Source organism: Saccostrea cucullata, unplaced genomic scaffold, assembly GCF_032062105.1.
Source record: "Saccostrea cucullata isolate Sc308-1 unplaced genomic scaffold, CSIRO_AGI_Scuc_v1 ctg2458, whole genome shotgun sequence".
NCBI classification, from domain to species: domain Eukaryota; kingdom Metazoa; phylum Mollusca; class Bivalvia; order Ostreida; family Ostreidae; genus Saccostrea; species Saccostrea cuccullata.
This window is the reverse complement of record NW_026928295.1, coordinates 49,137-71,707: the sequence shown is the minus strand read 5'-3', so window position 1 is coordinate 71,707 and position 22,571 is coordinate 49,137. Positions and strand designations below refer to the sequence as shown.

The 22,571-nt window shown below is 34.3% G+C and overlaps 2 protein-coding genes across 3 annotated transcripts in view; one reads left to right on the top strand and one right to left on the bottom strand.

Annotated features, from left to right (window-relative positions):
• The window catches only part of LOC134277114 (inositol polyphosphate 5-phosphatase OCRL-like), a 40,165-nt gene extending 26,470 nt beyond the window's left edge, over positions 1-13,695 (bottom strand). The window contains exons 1-9 of the mRNA XM_062759399.1: positions 13,473-13,695; positions 12,253-12,334; positions 9,641-9,741; positions 8,115-8,165; positions 7,697-7,804; positions 3,024-3,254; positions 1,017-1,116; positions 655-840; positions 309-410 (exon numbers count right to left, since the gene is read on the bottom strand). Coding sequence (XP_062615383.1) covers positions 309-410; positions 655-840; positions 1,017-1,116; positions 3,024-3,254; positions 7,697-7,804; positions 8,115-8,165; positions 9,641-9,741; positions 12,253-12,334; positions 13,473-13,527 — 1,016 coding nt within the window. The 5' untranslated portion in view covers positions 13,528-13,695. The remainder of the gene's footprint in view (positions 1-308; positions 411-654; positions 841-1,016; positions 1,117-3,023; positions 3,255-7,696; positions 7,805-8,114; positions 8,166-9,640; positions 9,742-12,252; positions 12,335-13,472) is intronic.
• Positions 13,696-13,884: 189 nt separating this feature from the next.
• LOC134277113 (CAAX prenyl protease 1 homolog) lies at positions 13,885-22,335 on the top strand. Of its 2 annotated transcripts, XM_062759398.1 has the most exons (11): positions 13,885-14,011; positions 14,985-15,119; positions 15,227-15,238; positions 17,175-17,261; positions 17,857-17,973; positions 18,290-18,442; positions 18,912-19,053; positions 19,445-19,560; positions 20,797-20,973; positions 21,346-21,486; positions 22,035-22,335. In XM_062759398.1, the coding sequence occupies exons 1-11, from the start codon at positions 13,919-13,921 to the stop codon at positions 22,251-22,253; spliced, it is 1,392 nt and encodes a 463-aa protein (XP_062615382.1). In that variant the 5' UTR covers positions 13,885-13,918; the 3' UTR covers positions 22,254-22,335. The 2 variants fall into 2 exon arrangements, with proteins under 2 accessions (XP_062615382.1, XP_062615381.1); XM_062759397.1 differs by lacking the exon at positions 15,227-15,238 and having other exon boundaries at positions 14,985-15,131.
• The last annotated feature ends 236 nt before the right edge of the window (positions 22,336-22,571 follow it).

The window sequence follows — 22,571 nt, the reverse complement described above, 5'->3', positions numbered from 1 at the left end:
CCTATGACATATATATCTGGTGGAGTGTCCACACCTACCCTATGACATATATATCTGGTGGAGTGTCCACACCTACCCTATGACATATATATCTGGTGGAGTGTCCACACCTACCCTATGACATATATATCTGGTGGAGTGTCCACACCTACCCTATGACATATATATTTGGTGGAGTGTCCACACTTACCCTATGACATATATATCTGGTGGAGTGTCCACACTTACCCTATGACATATATATTTGGTGGAGTGTCCACACTTACCCTATGACATATGTATATATCTGGTGGTGTGTCCACACTTACCCTATGACATATATATCTGGTGGAGTGTCCAGTCTGTTTAACCAGTGCTTCAGTGCCATAGGAGGACTCTGGCCATTCACATTCCAAGTTCCACAAAACACACTGAAATTTACAGAATTATTCCTATGAAAAACCAACAGACATTAAAACATGATCAGTGTAAGCACAAAGGAAATCTTTATTTCAGTTGAACTCCAAATAAATTCAACATTCCTTGCATTGCAAATTTTATAAGAAAGAGTCTTCTTAACTTGACATTTTTAAGGGGTTTATACACATTTTAATGCCAGTGAGAGTTATCTCTCTTTCCAGAGGGGTCCATGAACCTTAAGATGACAGGCCTTACGTGTAGTATTTCTTGTAGGTGAACTCTTCCTCCCTCATCCTCATGTAATGTCTGACCACGTGTTCCCGGGCCGTGGTCGGCTTAAGGTTGTTGACCAGCTCGACCCCTGACCCCGGGATCCCCAGCTGATTGGTGATCATCTTCAGGGAGTCGGGGAATGCCCCGCTGTCCTCCTCATTGTAGTATCTATTGATATTGAAAAAATCATAAGATAAATTTCCTTTTCCACCTTGAAAAATTTGAGTTCTTTCCCATTTTTAATATGTCAATAAAACAGATCAATGCAGTAGTGTTTGTCTTGATGCGGTTGTGCCTGAGAAACTATAAATGAATTTTTTTGTCCTGATTAAGCTGACACTTACTCCTCTAGCAGATCCAGGGAGTCTCTACTCTCTGCCTTACGTAGACCGGGTGTGGAGTCCGTCATATTGTCCTCAACCATTGGGCTCGTCTTCCTTCTCACTACAGAATAAAGCAACAAGGAATCAAATCAAAATACTCTACTGTTTTAACTAGTAAGTAATATCAAAAGATTTTCATGTGTGAAGAGTTGATCACTCAACATTAAGGAGAAACTTCCAAAACAAAGAACTGAAAATTAATACATGCAAATTGAATTTTTTTTTTACATTTGGCTCTTTGTGTTTTCAGTAAGTCCCAATACATTACACAAAATCAAAAGGCTGGAAATTGGTTTATTTAGTTGAAATTATTGAATTTTGTTCAATTACTTAAAATAATTCTGTACAGTATGCCTTGATTTTGCGAAAGAATACTGATATTTATTGTAGAAAAACAGCTTAATGAGATCAAATTGCTTCAATGGCTTTTTAAAAAAAAATAAAATAAACATTTTTGTTTTATATTTTGGCTGGTGTGTTTTTTGTGAATAGATTTAGTTAAGACTTTTGAAAGATGAGTGGACCTTAAACAGAGAAAAAATTTAGAATGGCTTGATGTGTTATAAGCATCTATCTGAATGACACATTTCTCATCAATCTCCTAAAAATTCTAAATGGATTTGATTTTGTGATAAGAATTATTAAAGCATGAAGTAAGAAGATTAACATTAATCGCTATGGACCCAGCTGTTGCAGCCTTCAATCAGTGATCAGTCATATAACAGATTTCCCTGGTGACATCTGTCACAATTAAATGACAAGGAACTTCATATAAATGATATCATGGTAAAATATTGTTTTCAAAATCATGGATTTTTTAATGCATGAAAGTATACATGGATGTCCCTCTGTGTTAAGGTTAAACCTTTATGAATGTACAAGCATGTCATTACACAATAGATCAAATATCATGAAAAAATCTTTTTTTTTAGCTTATATGACTGTTCTATTACTGTCATATATGTGTTTAGTTGCCTGGTTACAGTGTCTGCTGTACAGTCGCGAGGTAAGGAGTTCACCCTTACATCGCGGGTTCGAATCCCACTGTGGGATATGGAGACTGTTCCATCAGATGAGACCATATAAATCGAGATCCTGTGTTGCAGTAGATACTGGCACAAAAAAGATCCCTCACTGCTCAATGACCCCGAGTGCCGAGCATAGGACAGAATTTGCAGCTCTCCACCGGCAAATGGTGGTGTCTCCATATGAGTGAAATATTCTCCAAAGGGGCGTTAAACAATATACAATATATGTGTTTAAATCTAATACATTCTGGTAATTAAAAAGAGAGATTTTTGTATACATAGCATGTTTTTTTTTAGCAAAAATTTTACGAACCTTTTAACTTGTAAGCCAATTAATATATATATATTTTGTTTTTGCAAAATTACTTTATAAGAGTTTTGATTTGTATCAATTTTATTTTTTTTTCCTATCCATAAAAAAAAAAATTAAAAATTTACAGCATTTATTTACAAGAGAAAACAAAATTGCAACACACACATTCATTTTGATCATTTGAAGGCTAGGAATTTGTAGAAAGGATTGGATTGAATTGAATTGGAATCTTTCAAAAGATGATTATTCAGGCAAGAATGCAATGGAAAAAGTGAAGATTTCATGCACATTGGTATAGAAGTGGAATATTGTGTCGAAGCAAGGTAACTTAAGAAAAAAATATTGTTTTCAACCAACTATCTTTTGTGCTAGTACATTCTTCAAGTTTTTCACAAATTCAAAAGAATTTGGAGGAAAATTTTTTTGCTTGTGGTACAAACACTTTCCTTTTCTTGTTTTAAAAATGTACTCAATATTAATTTTAAATTTAATACATGTTCAGAAAAAAACTGGTACTTTTATTCCCCCCAAAATTTCAAAAAACAAAAACTTTTGGTGTCTCAATTATTGTAAATTCACACACAAAGAAAAGTTGGTTTTGACTGCAATGAAAATAATTTTACACACTCTCAACTTGGTCTGTTGCCACAACATTGTCTCCATCCGAAATATTCATGTATTTCAGTGGGTCAAAAACGTCCTCTTGAAACGGGTTCTGTGACTTCTCTGGTTTAAATGTGTCAATCCCAAAGGGATTGTCCAAGTCCTGTACAGCTAGACATTCGGACTGGGAGTGGCGGTACCTGTCTGTCCAAGCAAAGGAGGAAGGGAGGCCCTGGGGGGCACCTTGAGGGAGCTCTGCAAGAAGAATACATGGGTGGATCTAGGATAATAATTAGGTCAAATATACATGTACCACATAGAATATATTTGTCAACATCACAGGGGGGTGGGAAAGAAGTTAAATAAGCATAATTTCCCTAATGCAGAAGATTATACAATAAGCAAAGCATTATATATATCACAGTCACAAATAAATATATAATATGTATATCTTGAAGTGATAGGAATTTTAGTGAGAATTTTTAGTGGGAGCACCCAAAGTTTTATGTAGATTGTAATTGATAACTAGTGCTAATTGTAACGGGGACCGTTACAGATGTTCCCCAAACGCTCCCCATGTCCCTTATCGTGCCTTATTCCTCTAAGACCTTTTATAAATATGCTAAGTATCCCATGATTTCATTTAAGAATATAAAAGTTAAAAGCCAATACCTAACCAATCAAAGTGAACTTATTCAATAGTAGTTCCATACATGGAAAAGGGATTTTCCTTTCTGTTCAGAATTTTTTTTAATATTTCCTCTCAGGCCATTTTGACAACTCTGATACCTGTGCCTGGTAAATTTTATATACTTTGTAAATAAATATATAAAGGTTTTTTGACCGGAACTATTCATTTTTTCCAATGCATAGGGGGCTACTCTCTGGGTTTTACAAGAGATGTTTAAAAAGACATTCGTGTCAGCTAATATGACCTATATTGTTTAACACCTTCTTATTAATATTTTTTTCATGAATGCAAATATCTGATTATTTTACGAAGGAGCGTACATGTATATTGATTTTTAATATACCGAAAATCGCTATTTCTGGGGATTGCGTAATTCTAAAAAAAATTCAAATAAATTTCAAAGGTAAATTAAACAAAGGATGCTTGGTATTAAAATATTATTTCAAATTAGTAGAATCGAATGCTATTAACGACATCTGAATAAATAGGCTATAAAAGGCTTATATGCCAACTTTGGTCATCTGCACTTTAATTTTAAACACGACAGGATTTGTAATTTTTCTGTATAAATTAATAATTTCTATATACTTTGGAAACTCATATGAAATATTTTAATACACTTTCCTCGAGCTCGTTTCTGCAGTTTTCCTGAAATTTTATGTGGGTCCGAGGTGTTATTTGAGTTTAACAGTGATTCTCTACGTTGCCATTAATTTGATTTGTTTGTGTGTGGGGGGGTGGGGGGTGGGGAGGGGGGGGGGTATTTTTATTCTTAACCTATTTAACGTTGGAGTTGAATCTTGTATCTTATTCCAAGAACTTAATATTGATTGTGACATTTGGATGAAAGGTCAAGGTCATTAAAAACCACCACCTCTTTAACTTCTAACCTGTCAACCGAAATAAACTCTGAAAGGTGTTTCTAGATACATGTACATGTACTTCATGTTTCTTTTTACCCTTGGGTCAAGGACAAAGGTAAAGGTCCATTTTAAGTTCATAGGTCAAGGTGATTTTGGTAAATAGTTAATATCAACATTTTATTCAGGTTACCAGTGACCTTGACCTAAGTTTCAAGGTCAAGGGTAAAAAGATCTGCATGCTTCAGTATGTTACATGTCTTGACATTTAGAATTTCTTTATTCTGCATGAACATCAAACACTCAAGTAAACTGTCTTTTAATACATTGTGTGCGGTCGCATGTGCATGCACGTCCTTGTATTTACTTTTGATAGTAGTATAATGCAGGCAATCATTATATCTATTCATACTTGAAATTTCACCCTGTATTATTGAGAACCAAGAAAGTTGTAGGCGTTTAAAGTTTTAGCCAATCAGATTGCAGCACACGTGTATGTGCGTGCGTTCATGAGTATTCTTATATATCATGCTGTAGGCCTTCATAATGTAAGACTATGTTCAAAATTTCAAAGGATTTTGTCAGAAAACAAAATAGATATTTAGACTTTAAGTTTCAGCCAATCGCAGCGAAGGGCACCTGCATGCGCGTGAGATCTTGCTATTTTGACCATGTCATCATGTCTATACTACTATTAAATCCTTATATTATGAGTTTCAAAGCATTTCATCCAATATCAAAAAAGTTACGGCTAAATTTATTATATTGGTCATTTCACGAGTTACACGTGCGCGCACCTGCACGCACGTGCGCGCAAAATGACCTTCGTTCCGCACATCTACATAACATACCTAGTGACCCTAAAAAGGTTTCACCTAGATCGGATGAGAAGTTTACGAGAACACTCGCGGACAAAAAAGTACCGGAGAACAAAGAAAAAATTCATAAAAAGTAAAAACAATATGTTCCCAAACTCCGTTTGGGGAACATAATAAGGAGACTAATTGTTCAGATTACAATTTTGATTTTAATTCAGATAACAATATGAAATCTTTTCGCCTTCTTGAGTGTTTTCATATCATTTGGCTTCAAGAAAAGAAGTTAAAAGCAAAAAAATTAATAAAACAGCAAAATTCTAATTTTCTACTACCGTGTTTTTTAAGATCGGGCTCGGGGTTGGTTATATTCAATAGTAGTTCCATACATGGAAAAGGGATTTTCCTTTCTGTTCAGAATTTTTTTAAATATTTCCTCTCCCGCCATTTTGACAACTCTGATACCTGTGCCTGGTAAATTTTATATACTTTGTAAATAAATTAAAAGGTTTTTTGACTGGAACTATTCATTTTTTCCAATGCATAGGGGGCTACTCTCTGGGTTTTACAAGAGATGTTTAAAAAGACATTCGTGTCAGGTAATGTGACCTATATTGTTTAACACCTTCTTATTAATATTTTTTTCATGAATGCAAATATCTGATTATTTTACGAAGGAGCGTACATGTATATTGATTTTTAATATACCGAAAATCGCTATTTCTGGGGATTGCGTAAATCTAAAAATAATTCAAATAAATTTCAAGGGTAAATTAAACAAAGGGTGCTTGGTATTAAAATATTATTTCAAATCAGTAGAATCGAATGCTATTAACAACATCTGAATAAATAAGTTATAAAAGGCTTATATGCCAACTTTGGTCATCTGCACTTTAATTTTAAACACGACAGGATTTGTAATTTTTCTGTATAAATTAATAATTTCTATATACTTTGGAAACTCATATGAAATATTTTAATACACTTTCCTCGAGCTCGTTTCTGCAGTTTTCCTGAAATTTTATGTGGGTCCGAGGTGTTATTTGAGTTTAACAGTGATTCTCTACGTTGCCATTAATTTGATTTGTTTGTGTGTGTGGGGGGGGGGGGGTGGGGAGGGGGGTATTTTTATTCTTAACCTATTGAACGTTGGAGTTGAATCTTGTATCTTATTCCAAGAACTTAATATTGATTGTGACATTTGGATGAAAGGTCAAGGTCATTAAAAACCACCACCTCTTTAACTTCTAACCTGTCAACCGAAATAAACTCTGAAAGGTGTTTCTAGATACATGTACATGTACTTCATGTTTCTTTTTACCCTTGGGTCAAGGACAAAGGTAAAGGTCCATTTTAAGTTCATAGGTCAAGGTGATTTTGGTAAATAGTTAATATCAACATTTTATTCAGGTTACCAGTGACCTTGACCTAAGTTTCAAGGTCAAGGGTAAAAAGATCTGCATGCTTCAGTATGTTACATGTCTTGACATTTAGAATTTCTTTATTCTGCATGAACATCAAACACTCAAGTAAACTGTCTTTTAATACATTGTGTGCGGTCGCATGTGCATGCACATCCATGTATTTACTTTTGATAGTAGTATAATGTAGGCAATCATTATATCTATTCATACTTGAAATTTCACCCTGTATTATTGAGAACCAAGAAAGTTGTAGGCGTTTAAAGTTTTAGCCAATCAGATTGCAGCACACGTGTATGTGCGTGCGTTCATGAGTATTCTTATATATCATGCTGTAGGTCTTCATAATGTAAGACTATGTTCAAAATTTCAAAGGATTTTGTCAGAAAACAAAATAGATATTTAGACTTTAAGTTTCAGCCAATCGCAGCGAAGGGCACCTGCATGCGCGTGAGATCTTGCTATTTTGACCATGTCATCATGTCTATACTACTATTATATCCTTATATTATGAGTTTCAAAGCATTTCATCCAATATTAAAAAAGTTACGGCTAAATTTATTATATTGGTCATTTCACGAGTTACACGTGCGCGCACCTGCACGCACGTGCGCGCAAAATGACCTTCGTTCCGCACATCTACATAACATACCTAGTGACCCTAAAAAGGTTTCACCTAGATCGGATGAGTAGTTTACGAGAACACTCGCGGACAAAAAAAGTACCGGAGAACAAAGAAAAAATTCAGAAAAAGTAAAAAACAATATGTTCCCAAACTTCGTTTGGGGAACATAATTACAGTGTAGAGATATCTACTGATTTCAGACGACGCTTCTACTTTGATCCAAACTAAATCTCTGCCTTCATGTACATTTCTCGTCTGATATCATAGATATCAGCTGACACTTACGACTCTGAGCTTTCTGTAGGTAGGTGATTAATGACTTGGCTGCCACAGGATCTTTTAACAGTACCCTGATGTTCTTGCCTCCCACAAAAAGATCGACCACCTGCTCAGCTGAAATGATTAATTAATGTTTAGTCAATTATGAAAAAGTATTTTTTAAAAGAAAAACATTTTATTCAAAGTATCAAAAAGTCTCTTTAAATCATATATGAAACAAAAAGTCTAATACAGAATTAAAGACTTTAATATTATCTAAAACAAATTATGTGTCTAATATATAAATTTATAAATTTATATTTATAAATACATTCAGAATTATACACTTTAAAGATTTATTTCCATATATAATAGATTGATTATAAATAAATAAATAATGTGAGTATATAATGAAGAATATAAGCATATGAATGGGGTAACATACTGTTTTTCAGAGGATCAAAATCGTCCAGAGAGGACTGTCTGTTGACATTGTCTGTAAAACAGTCAGAAAGACAACTGATTATACATGTAGTGTAAAACAGAGAGAGAGAGAGAGAGAGAGAGAGAGAGAAGAAACACTCAATCATAGCTCCAGATTTTATAGTGCATATTGCATTATTTCACTTTCAATTTTTATTTCAATGCAGATTTTGCTTCTCTGGGCAAAAAGCTAAAAGTTTCTAGCTATCTATAAAAAAAAACACTGAGTTTACCTCAGTTATGTCATTAAATTAAATATGTGGAACTTTGAAACCAGTATTCAATCTGTTGCACACATTACTTTCCAAATGTAATGCATATTGACAAATGCTAATGTATAACTGTATGCCCATTTTAAATTTTCTTTTGTACTTTGTTAAATTCAATGCATTCTTCTTCAAATAAACACTTCATCTGGAGCTCTGAGCTGTCCTGATAAACAAAATCAATACAATTAAATACAAATTGAAGTTCACAATCAAAAAAAAAAAAGAAGTTGAAGACTCTTTTCTCCCTCTGCATGCGATTAAAAAAAAAGGAAGATATTTTCTCTCATCTTTTTGTCAAGTTAATGTAGGAGACATGCTGACAAAGAGATAAAAACATAATATTGGGTAGATATGTTATAGAGACCAGGTACTAGTATCCCACCCCCTACACTTCATTAATAGTTTGGTATTACACTGTAATAATTGAGATAATACAGTAAGGATATAAACAGTATACAGTTCTGTGTACTTGATCATGAGTCACATGCTCATAGCAAACAATACAACTCACATGATAAATAATTAAATATATTTTAAATTTAATTAATAATTAAGATTCCACTTTTTATGAAGTAATTAACGAGCATGGAGATCAAGATATCACTAACCTCTACAAGTTCACATGATTGAATAATTTAGTAATTAACATGTTAAACAAATTATGGGAATATTGATATGATACAGTGTAATTTCTTAGTTAATCTTTTTTCTGACGAAAATGAAGATAGAGATGCATGGTTATTGTCTTTGTGATGTTTGTCAACTAAAGAACAAGATATAATGAGCCCACTAATGCACCCTTGATCAATAATAAAGTCAGATTCTTAGACAATATACATGTATTATCATGTTCATATAGGCCAGGATGGTATAACATTTATCAAGGCAGAGTATCCCCTCAAAAAAAGCATATATGTGTTTCTGTAATCAAGGCAGCAATTGATCCCCATGCAAATTACATCACTTCCGTTTCACACAGGACATAACCGACAAACAAACACACACACACACACACACAACTGTATTACTATATGACCTTTCCAAACCTGTTGCGAGGGGATTATAATGAGCTCAGACACTGTAAAGAAATCTGAGGCCTGTTTAACAGAGCAAATGTTCATAAGTGCTCCCCAAAATTCCTGATACCTCCAACAGAAATATTCGTGAGCCCTTGCTCTTTTTGGTCTGCATGTTGTGCAGTGCTTTTCTGTTGACTTACTTTGTCGGAAATGGAAATCCTCGTTAATTTTGATCACATCCTCTACAGATAAATCATTCTCACTGGTGCAGGGGATTCCCCGGGACGAAAACAGGAATAACCTAAAAATAAATATAACATAAAAATAAAATGACCTAAAAAATGATACCCCACAAAAGTGTCTGAGTTTGTCATATAAGTCACCTTCTGTTACCTTCTGATTTAAATGGATAACAAGTTATCAGTTGAAAAACAGTTACAAGTTAAAAAATTCTTTACTGATAAAACATTTGAAATGATTTTGTAGGCGGTGGTGGTGGGGAGGGGGAGGGTAAACCTCACAGTTAAGAAATTTCTTCAGTTTCACAGTGAAAGCTACCGTATATACTCGCCTATAAGTCGGTCTGCCTATAATTCGGTTGTATTTTTTTACGCTATTATGCAGGGATTTACCACTGACCCGCTTATAAGTCGGTACAACCTTTTGCCAGAATCAGATGACTATTTCAATCTATTAATAAATGCATTGATGTTTTACCCTGATTTCAAAGAATATTTTTGGAAATTAAGTCAATAATTCAACTTTTAATATTGAAAAATAAATAAGGCTCTCTTAAGATTAAAAAAATATAAAATAATTAAATATATGTATATGTTATTTATGTATTATCTTATAATCGTAAATGATATAATACATCCATTCCTTACTTTGTTCAACAATAGCTGTTGAAAATCTTTAAACAAGAGGCCCATGGGCCACATCGCTCACCTGAGAAGCTTTGACCATTCTGTTCTTTACCAGATTTCCCCCTTGTTATACATAATGCATCCCCACCCTACCTACTCTCTTATCATAATTTAGACATTTTGAAATCTACACTACCCTATGATCCTCCCATTGGCACATGATATGTTTCAGCTTTTTTGGCCCAGTGGTTCCTGAGAAGAAGATTTTCAAAGATTTTTCCTATATATTTCTATGTAAAACTTTGATTCCCCTATAATGGCCCCGCCCTTCCCACGGGGGTCATGATTCCTACAATTTAGAATTTACACTACCCAGAATGCTTCCACTTAAGCTTCACTTTTTTCTGGCCCAGTGGTTCTTGAGAAGAAGATTTTCAAAGATTTTTCCTATATATTTCTATATAAAACCTTGATTCCCCATTGTGGCCCCGCCCTTCCCCGGGGGTCATGATTTGAACAATTTAGAATCTACATTATACCAGGATGCTTCCACATAAGTTTCAGCTTTTCTGGCCCAGTGGTTCTTGAGAAGAAGATTTTCAAAGATTTTTCCTATATATTTCTATGTAAAACTTTGATTCCCCATTGTGGCCCCGCCCTTCCCCGGGGGTCATGATTTGAACAATTTAGAATCTACATTATACCAGGATGCTTTCACATAAGTTTCAGCTTTTCTGGCCCAGTGGTTCTTGAGAAGAAGATTTTCAAAGATTTTTCCTATATATTTCTATATAAAACTTTGATTCCCCATTGTGGCCCCGCCCTTCCCCCGGGGGTCATGATTTGAACAATTTAGAATCTACATTATACCAGGATGCTTCAACATAAGTTTCAGCTTTTCTGGTCCAGTGGTTCTTGAGAAGAAGATTTTCAAAGATTTTTCCTATATATTTCTATGTAAAACTTGGATTTCCCATTGTGGCCCCACCCTTCCCCCGGGGGTCATAATTTGAACAATTTAGAATCTACATTATACCAGGATGCTTCCACATAAGTTTCAGCTTTTCTGGCCCAGTGGTTCTTGAGAAGAAGATTTTCAAAGATTTTTCCTATATATTTCTATGTAAAACTTGGATTCCCCATTGTGGCCCCGCCCTTCCCCCGGGGGTCATGATTTGAACAATTTAGAATCTACATTATACCAGGATGCTTCCACATAAGTTTCAGCTTTTCTGGCCCAGTGGTTCTTGAGAAGAAGATTTTCAAAGATTTTTCCTATATATTTCTATATAAAACTTTGATTCCTCATTGTGGCCCCGCCCTTCCTCCGGGGGTCATGATTTGAACAATTTAGAATCTACATTATACCAGGATGCTTCCACATAAGTTTCAGCTTTACTGGCCCAGTGGTTCTTGAGAAGAAGATTTTTTAATGACCCAACCCTATTTTTCTCTTTTCTTGATTATCTCCCCTTGCGAGGGGATATGTCCCTTCATTTTAACAATTTAAATTCCCCTTCACCCAAGGATGCTTTGTACCAAGTTTGGTCAAAATTGGCCCAGTGGTTCTTGAGAAGAAGTCGAAAATGTGAAAAGTTTACGGACGGACAGACGGACGGACAGACGGACAGACAGACGGACGGACGGACGGACGACGGACACAATGTGATCAGAAAAGCTCACTTGAGCCTTCGGCTCAGGTGAGCTAAAAATACTACAATTCGCCATCTAGAAAAATACCTGTCTTTTATGACTAGCCTATAAGTCAGATATAGACTTTTGGACTAAAATATAACTCCCAAAATACCGACTTATAGGTGAGTATCTACGGTAGGTAAATGTAACTATAACTTAAATTCTTTATGCAAGGTGTACATGTACTTTATTTTCTTGGTTATTACCAACAAATTTTTTTCCCTAGAAAATTATGTCTCAAATATACTCACGCTGTATCTGCCTGTTTCTGTACAACTGCGATGTACCGTTCGGCTTGGATGTTGTCTTCTATGATCCGACCCAGAACGCAGTGCAGTAGTTAAGGAAGCTCTTGCAGTACGTCATTTAATTTTTACTTGACCAATAGTACTAGACTATTCACTAAGTACATGTATTCAAAATTTAGTGCAATAACTGGGAATTAAGATTTTGGCATAATCATGAATTAGCACTGCATAGGTCTGCAACATATGTATGTAAAATGATTTATTTTTCACGGTATTCATGAATCAGTGCATTGTTGCAATTAATATTATGTCTTTTAACAATAAATAGCCATATAGTTTGGTAAAAAAAATTATAATATAATCATTGATAACCAGTTCTTCTAATAGAGTTTTGTAAATTAATCATGTTAATGATCTACATTTTTTTCTGATGCATATTTTACACTGTATGGTAAACACACACTGACAGCTGTGTTTTCTTTCCTCAGTTAATGAGCATTGTATATTAAAGCATACATCAAAGTAATCATGCTACTAACATGATCTAATATATGAATGATCAAAAGTTACATATAGTGGCCTATATTTATACAGTGGCCTATATGTACACAGTTAATAAGCTTCCTTTAGAACAGCGCCTACTAATCAAGACATCAGGAAGTGAACAGCCAACTTCCCCCTTACGACTTAATGTTTAAAACGACCACACTCGTACACCACTGTTGTACCGGTAACTACAGACTTCAGTGTTTAGTGACTGTCTTTCACTGTTAATTCATGTGAATGCAATACATAACATTTTAATTCTGTGTAAAAAATAATAAAAAATTGAGATAATTAACTATTTTCAAAGCTTGAAAAATTCAGTGAATGTTAGAATTTCTAAAAATGATTTTAAAAAGTTTACACTGTGTTTACACTGTGCTTTTGATTTATATCCTTAATAAAAAATATGTGGTATAGATTCAAAGGTTATCAAGCAAATAGAGTCAGTTCAATGAGTCTACTTCAGTACTTGATATAAATCATTATCAAGGTACATGTATAATCTTGAGTGTTTCATTCCTAAATGTCCTAATTTGGAAAATGTAAGGAACACCGAAATATTACGATGTGATCATTCTGGTTTGCAAATAAAATACAAGAAAGACAAACTATTACCATGATTAAGATCATAATACCTATCCAAATCTGCCAATAAACCCGAATGTTAAAGGATATGTACAGGACTTTTTCGTCTGCTCGCAATCGTCTCCTCACAAATGGCGTGACCTCCATTCCGCGTGCAACATTATCAATTTGGTTCCATTCAAGCGTATCTTTGATTTATCACTATTAGGAATTCACCTGGAGTTGTGATCAAGTTTCTTACTCGTATTTCGCATTCAATTTTTGTTTTCGCAGGAAATTGAATTTGTCATAGTTGCAGTTTCTGTATCTCGAACCCGATCGTGGAGAGGTGAATAACTAAATGTTTTAGGTTTAAGAAATATTTTATTTTACCTTATATTTTTCAGTACTTATTTATTAACATTGACCAAATTATTCAAATATTGTAAGAGAAATATGACTGATTTTATGTAGCATGAACATCAATGCTTACTATATTTCAGTCGGAATCGTGGTTCACTTTATCTTATTTCCAACGCGGCGAGAAAAATTGAGAAACATGTTGATGTTCAGCGAGGAGGAAATCTTTTATTCTGTCTTAATATTCCTCTGGATCGTTTATTTCTGGGAATCTTATCTTTCCTCAAGACAGGTGTTACAATGATTTCTGATCTGCTGTTTTTAAAATATATTCTTTTGTCAATAATCAATATTTTACGGGTATTTTTTTCTGAAACGGAACAGCAAGTTGCCTGATGAGACATTGGAATTAGGCTAGTATTTGTCCGCATAACTATCCCAAACACGAGAGAGAAAGAGAGCGGAAACTTCGTACATCTGTCTGTTGACACAGCTATTTCAGACATAGAAATATATACAGGAATACTGAGATGGCAGCCAATACAATATTTCCCTTTTTAGTATTTTTTTTTATATTCTTTTATGTCCCTCTCAATAATTTTCCACTCAAATGGAGATGCCTCCACTTGCCCGTGGAGGGCTTCAAATGTATACTTTTACTCGGCGCTCGGGGGGGTTGAGTATTGCAGGATTTTTCTTCGTGCCAACACCTAATGTGACACAGGACCTCGGTTTATACGGTCTCATCCGAAGGACCTGTGTCCATGGCCCACAGTGAATTCGAACCCCTGACATAAGGATGAATTCTTAGAGCAGTCACTTAAAAATAGATTTTCTCACCATAGTTTTTATGTTGTCAGCTAAACAAACTATGTATCAAAATGTTTGGGTCATTATTGCAGTAATCAAGTTTCCTGATAATACTAGATTCTTGAATCACACTCATTTTATTAATGTATCTGTAAGTGGCTGTCATTGTCAGCAGCGAGCACCCAGTCCAGGTCATCCAGTGCTTCCATAGAAATTGACCAATCATGACGTTGTATTTGAGAAGAGTTTCCTATGATTGTTGTTGAATAATATGAATTTTATACAACTCATGTTTTTTTTATCCCATTGCCAAGTCTCCGGGATAAATCTACTAATACTATCTGATATGTTATTAAGATTATGATTATGGTTTAACTGAATTAAATTTGAGTTAAATGTTATCTTAAAAAAAATTAACTAGAAAAATTGTAATTTTAATTTTTGTATATTTGTAGAAGTATCTTGCTAAAACAGTAACAGAGGTTCCAGCAGAGCTAGAAAAAGTACTTGACCAAGAAACATTCACCAAAGCGAGGCTCTACTCTTTAGACAAAAGTACCTTTGGCTTCTGGTCAGGAATTTACCACCAGGTGGAGTCTACGGTAAGAAAGATTAACAACAGCCTGTCTAATGTAAAGAAGATTAAAGGCCTGCATGTCTAATGTATTAAGACTTCTGGTCAGGTGTTTACCACCAGCTAGAGTCGATGGTAAGAAAGATTTCAGGCCTGCATTTCTGATGTATAAATAGACAGGAAAACAGGGCTGACGGGATGTTTAACAATAAATAGACAGGAAAACAGGGCTGACGAAATGTTAACAATAAATAGACAGGAAAACAGGGCTGACGGAATGTTTAACAATAAATAGACAGGAAAACAGGGCTGACGGAATGTTTAACAATAAATAGACAGGAAAACAGGGCTGAAAGAATGTTTAACAATAAATAGACAGGAAAACAGGGCTGACGGAATGTTTAACAATAAATATTTTGGTTGAATCATGACTTAATTCATTGTAATCATGTTTTTAGCTCACCTGAGCCGAAGGCTCAAGTGAGCTTTTCTGATCACATTTTGTCCGGCGTCCGTCTGTCTGTCTGTCCGTCTGTCTGTCTGTCCGTCTGTCTGTAAACTTTTCACATTTTCGACTTCTTCTCAAGAACCGCTGGGCCAATTTCAATCAAACTTGGCACAAAGTATCCTTGGGTGAAGGGGATTCAAGTTTATTCAAATGAAGGGCCACACCCTTTTCCAAGTGGAGATAATTATGAATTAGAGAAAAATTAATGGCATTTTTAAAAAATCTTCTTCTGAAGAACCACTGGGCCAGGAAAGATGAAACTCATGTGAAATCATCCTCAGGTAGTGTAGATTCAAGTTTGTTCAAATCATGACCCCCGGGGGCTAGGGTGGGGCCAAAATAGCCGACCCAAGTTTTACATAGGAATATATAGGAAAAATCTTTAAAAATCTTCTTCTCAAGAACCTCTGGGCCAGGAAAGATGAAACTCATGTAGAATCATCCTCAGGTAGTATAGATTCAAGTTTGTTCAAATCATGACCCCCGGGGCTAGGGTGGAGCCAAAATGGCCGACCCAAGTTTTACATAGGAATATATAGGAAAAATCTTTAAAAATCTTCTCCTCAAGAACCACTGGGCCAGGAAAGATGGAACTCATGTGGAATCATCCTCAGGTAGTGTAGATTCAAGTTTGTTCAAATCATGACCCCCGGGGCTAGGGTGAGGCCAAAATAGCCGACCCAAGTTTTACATAGGAATATATAGGAAAAATCTTTAAAAATCTTCTTCTCCAGAACCACTGAGCCAGGAAAGATGGAACTCATGTGGAATCATCCTCAGGTAGTGTAGATTCAAGTTTGTTCAAATCATGACCCCCGGGGGCTAGGGTGGGGCCAAAATGGCCGACCCAAGTTTTACATAGGAATATATAGGAAAAATCTTTAAAAATCTTCTTCTCAAGAACCACTGGGCCAGGAAAGATGAAACTCATGTGGAATCATCCTCAAGTAATGCAGATTAAAGTTTGTTCAAATCATGACCCCCGGGGCTAGGGTGGGGCCAAAATGGCCGACCCAAGTTTTACATAGGAATATATAGGAAAAATCTTTAAAAATCTTCTTCTCAAGAACCACTGGGCCAGGAAAGATGAAACTCATGTGGAATCATCCTCAGGTAGTGTAGATTCAAATTTGTTCAAATCATGACCCCCGGAGCTAGGGTGGGGCCAAAATGGCCGACCCAAATTTAACATAGGGATATATAGGGAAATTTTTAAAATCTTCTTTTCAAGTATTTCAAAGCTAGGACTAGTGATATTTATATGGAATCATCCTCAGGTAGTGTAGATTCTAGTTTGTTCAAATGATGAATGCCTGGGGGGGGGGGGGGTTAAATTCAAGCCCGATGTGCTCAGGTGAGCGCTGTGGCCCCTGGGCCTCTTGTTTTCAACAAGTTCTCTGCTTATGTTCAATTCCAGTGCTTCATTGAAACCACAACATCGATAGGTTCAGATTAATTGTTTGTGATTCTTATTTTTTGATAAATAAAGTTATCTAATGTATGATTGTATGGTATTCATTTTGTTTTGATTATAAGTGTTAATCATAATGTCAACTTTTCTAGGTAATTCTGTGTGTTGGTGCCCTGCCCTTCGTATGGAAACTAGCTGGTAGGATAAATGGTCACTTTGGATATGGTGCCGAATATGAGGTGAATATAGCCACTGTATATAGGGTTATTTTTGCCCAGTGACAAAGGAAAACAGTTTTGCCCCCAATTTAAATTCACACAAACAATATTCTGTTTAGGAAATACTGTATTCCTTGAATTCATCCTTGGCTTTTAACATGGACAAATTCACTCATCTTTGAAAAGGGTGAAAATAGAAAGGGGTGAAAATTTCCCTGTATACAGTATATAAACACAAAAAATGTATAATTTACATATATAAGTACAGAATGTGTAAGTTGGTAATATTGTGCATGCATCATATATTTTGATATCTTGATAGTAACCTGATTTTGAAATTTGATTTATTTTGTTAATGTGAATTCTCGAGAAAGATCCTTTTCAAATTGACATATTAAACTAAAAACAAAATTTTTGCTTAGGGAGCATATAATTCTAAGCTTAAAAAAACCTATTTAATAGAAATAATAATGGTAAAAATTGGGACCCATGGAAGAGAATTCAATGTATCAACATTGAACAAAGCAAACAAATTATGAACCATGAATATATTTTCTAATCTTGCTATAGCATATATGTATATGAACTTTGATTACAAAGTTTCCTTTATTTCCAGATTTTGCAATCCATCACATTTATTCTGATATTTTTACTGTATTCCACGATTACCTCCCTTCCCTGGAGTTTGTATCACACGTTTGTTCTAGAGGAGAAGCATGGATTTAATAAACAGGTATGAATGAAGAGTATCATTCAAACACAAAAAATGCAAAAGGACAGCATAGAAATTGAATTGATCAAGTAATATTTCCATTACTATTTGTTTCTCTGCGATAACACTGAGAAAAATACTAGAGTAGATTTCTTGATCATTCTACCTTAATGCAAATTTCTTCAAGTGATTTCCTGTTCTGATTCCTTACTAATTAATCGTTTTCCTTTGCAATAATTTCACAAAGAAAACTTGAAATCTGTTTTCACATTTTATGTAAGATTTTTAGTGTAGAATTATTTCATACATCTTTCCCTGAACTTTTCATTATTTTCAGACCTTGCCATTTTTCATCAAGGACACGATTAAGAAGATGTTTGTAGGCATGGCGCTGTCTCTACCCATTGTCTCCCTTCTAATCTACATCATCAAGATTGGCGGCGACTATTTCTTCATCTACGCCTGGGGATTCATGCTGGCCGTGTCACTGGTATTATGCCTAATATATTTAGGAATGACTCAAGGTTTTCAGTTCATCGAGATACTCACTGGATTTTGGTTTAGTTTTATGTAAATTTTTCTCATTCCTTTGAAAAATGTGTTGAGTTGATGTCGGAATGAAATTTTATTATAAGATAATGAACATTAATTAAGCTCAAACAAAACAAATTGAGTGCAGAGGAAACATGGTCCTTTGAATACATCAGAGGTGGGATCTGATGCCATGGAGGAGTGACCATCCTTTGACATCCACTCACACCCGTGATGTGCTCCATGTAAAATCCCTGGATACATCCCTCTTCATTTTAAGTGCTTTGCATTAGATTATTTTGAAAGACAACAAGCAAAGCTTTTAATCTGAGTACAAATGAAAATTCAAAATCCATTTCTGAATCAGCAATTTTTCAAGCCAAATTAAATGTATTTTATCACTTCATATTCTGTCTCTTGTCCCTTAGTTTCTGATCACCATTTATGCTGACTTCATTGCTCCACTGTTTGATAAGTTCACTCCTTTGCCTGACGGGGAACTGAGGACTAAGATTGAGCAGCTGGCAGCAAGCATTGAATTCCCCCTCACAAAACTCTATGTTGTGGAAGGTGAGGAGAAATATATACAAGAGTGTATACCTAAAAATGTTAAAGAAGTAATAGCAGAAAATATAGATCACCATAACAATACATTTGATTCTTTTCATGTTGTTTTCGAGAAGCATATGACTCTCATATTAGAATTATACTGGCTTTATTTTTTAACTGAAAATCATGTAAAAACTCCTGATCAACTACTTGTATTTTCTACTTGGCTCTAATTAAAATGAAGATATTATGTCATTAAATGTCTCTATTGTGCATGATATTTGCATAGTATAAGTAGTAACCTTTGATTATTTTACATAATGTGCTAAATAAATATTTGAAAAGAATGAATGTAGATTAATGTTAACTAACTGTACATGTATATTTGTAGTCCTATAACTATCTTTTTCAGGATCTAAGCGCTCAGCTCACAGCAATGCTTATTTTTATGGATTCTTTAAGAATAAAAGGATTGTGCTGTATGACACACTTATTGAAGACTACTCTCCAGAAAAGGAGGAGGAAAAGGTATGTATCCATATGTCAATAATTTAAATTTGGTTGTAAACGCGTCATTTGATTGGATAAAAAAATTAATCTATATTGTATAACCTGGGTTGCCTATATCACAATGACTTCAATCCGCTTGACGTTACGTTTAAAATATGAACAATTTGAAGGCGTCTTGTTTAAAAACTGCTTCGTGGTTTATAAAGTGTAAACTGCTCCAACCTAGTACAGTACAATTTGGGTTGCTTTTTAATTCATTCCTTAATTAGCCCTTTCTTTTGGTGAAGCTAGGATTAAAAAATACCTAGATTTTCATCCCTGCTTGCCCAGATTTTTAACTATAAAGGTGGCATCATTATTTTTTTGTTGTTGTTTTGTTTGGATTTTGTTTTTACTTATTGAATTTGTCTTACTTCTGATGGAAATCGGTATACAGCTAAATCCTTCAACTCTCTTATATTTTTTTATTCCGCAAATTTTGGTGTAATTAGCCCTTTCACAGTAACTGAGGTACTACACTTTTGCAGGGCAAAATAAAAACATATGGCGAAGTTTTTGTTGATAGATAAGTAAATGATGTATCTTTAACAATTACTTTTACATCATATTTCACCAAACTATACAGTGTATCATTTTCCCCTGCAAAACAGCAGTACTGCAGTTACTGTGAAATGGTCTATTTTGAAATCTGACAAGGTTTGGTTTCAAACAAAGTAACAAACAAGGACCACTGGTTAGATTGGTGAGACTGAAAAGTGAGAAAAATGTACATTCAATGAAACTCAGCCACTTTCATTCAGATATAAGATAAATCTCCAACAATCAGTCACATCCAAAAAATGCACAATACATTGTAAGTGAACACGAATAAAAGATGAAGAATAAAATTTGCACAGTATAATTTAAAAAACATGTGATAAGAATCTAGAACTGAAATTACAATAAAATATGTTCAAATCAATCTATGAATGTGAATCCAGGTTTTTTTTTAATCTAACGGCTTTTTATATGTGGAAACTGTAAAGGTTCTAGATGTAATTATCACAGACAATTTTGTTTATGAAATCTTTGACAAAGGATTATTTTGCATAAATTAATAATTTAAATTGATCACACAATTGTATTATAAACTGTACTTTCATGTACATGTATTTGTATAAGCCTTCTTTCAAAGAAAAAAAACTTGTTTTGAATATAATATTGCCGCTTTTTACCCTGTGCAAAATTTGTAAACATGATGGCATTCCTTTACAGACAGAGTCAAAAGAAGAAAAGGAGGTGACAGAAGAACCAGAATCTGAAGAAAAGCCAGCAGAGGAGAAGCCAAAGAAGAAGACAGGATGTAATACAGAGGAAATCCTGGCTGTGTTAGCTCATGAGTTAGGGCACTGGAAACTTAACCATGTCCTAAAGAATTTCTTTATTAGTCAGGTATGTTAAATTCAATTTGTCATATATTGAAGAGGGAAAATATCAATCAATGAAATTTTTGTGTTTAAATTTTCTCTACATTCATCAACATTCTTGTGACAAAATTAAATTCTAAAAAAGAAGATTTATTTTTGTATTGATTGTTTACTTTTAAATGGATATTCTTGTCATGTCTAGTATGGATTTAAGTGATTTAAAAACCATAATGAATTAACTGGTCTGGCCTTTAGGAAACAAATAATTTTGATGTAGGAAACTAAATTACAACATTCCCAGTGCTGATTGAATGAAATAATTTGAGTAAAATTTACATCTGAAATGGAATGTGTACCATAAGTAAAAAGTCTTAAAAGTTTTTCTTTAATTTTTCAGTTAAACTTGTTTCTTTGTTTCATGGTGTTTGCCATGTTATCTAAGAAAGTAGTGATTTACCGGGCGTTTGGATTTGACACAGAGCCAACACTTATAGGTCTGATGATCATATTCCAGTTCATCTTCCAGCCCTATCACGAGGTATGTATTGACTTGTGAAAAGTGTCCAAATCCTGATAGAGGTATTGAGGCAAGACTTGGTCAGTTATGCACCCTTGTTCTTCATTGAATCAATATGGAGAAATGAATTAACAAGTTTAAGACAGATGATGTATGCCTGGATTGATACGTATATTGTAGGACCTTTTTTGGCAATTACAAAATGTTTCCACAGTAACATAACTGACTTCAGAGTAGCTTGATTTGTAAACTATATTTGGGTAAACAGAATTTATTCTGTACCGAGAAACATATATGGACTATATGCATTGTTTATACATGAAGTTTACAAGATTAAAGTTAAACCAAGGAAAGTATCCGATAAAGTAATTGATCACATGTGCCAAATAAAAGCTGTTCCATTGGTTTTATGCTATTTTTAAGGACATAAAAAAAATTATTTTTGAAAAAATAAAAATGCAATTAATTGTCTAAGTTTGATTGATGAATGTTTAAATTATATAATAAATTATAAAGTTGTAAATTAAATAATAATTAATAAATAATAAATAATTTTTTTTTATTTTCAGGTTCTGGGATTCCTGATGATAATCTACAGCCGACATTGTGAGTTCCAGGCAGATTTCTTCGCGAAGTCTCTGAGACATGCAAAGGAGCTGAAATCAGCTCTAATCAAACTCAATAAAGACAATCTAGGATTTCCTGTCACGGACTGGCTGTACTCCATGTTTAACTTCTCCCACCCCCCTCTGTTAGAGAGAATGAAGGCGCTAGAAAAGACAGACTAGAAGAATATTTTGATTGAACTTTGTCTTTATGTTTTTTTTATTGTATTGATGAAAAGGTGAACGAATAAAATTATGTAAACCGGTGATTAATTTTTTTAAAAGGAAGAAGTGACTGATGAAAGAAGAATTTTTGCTTACAATGAACAGGCACAGAGTGTCAATATCATGAATAGATATTTTTACTCAAAATATCTTTATGGACATTACTCTGTACTTTTATCAACACTTTTATCATGCATTTTTTAAACAAGTCATTGTCAGAGACTTCATTCCTACCACAAGTACATTTTCATGTCTTGTCATCCTTGGGGCCTAAGA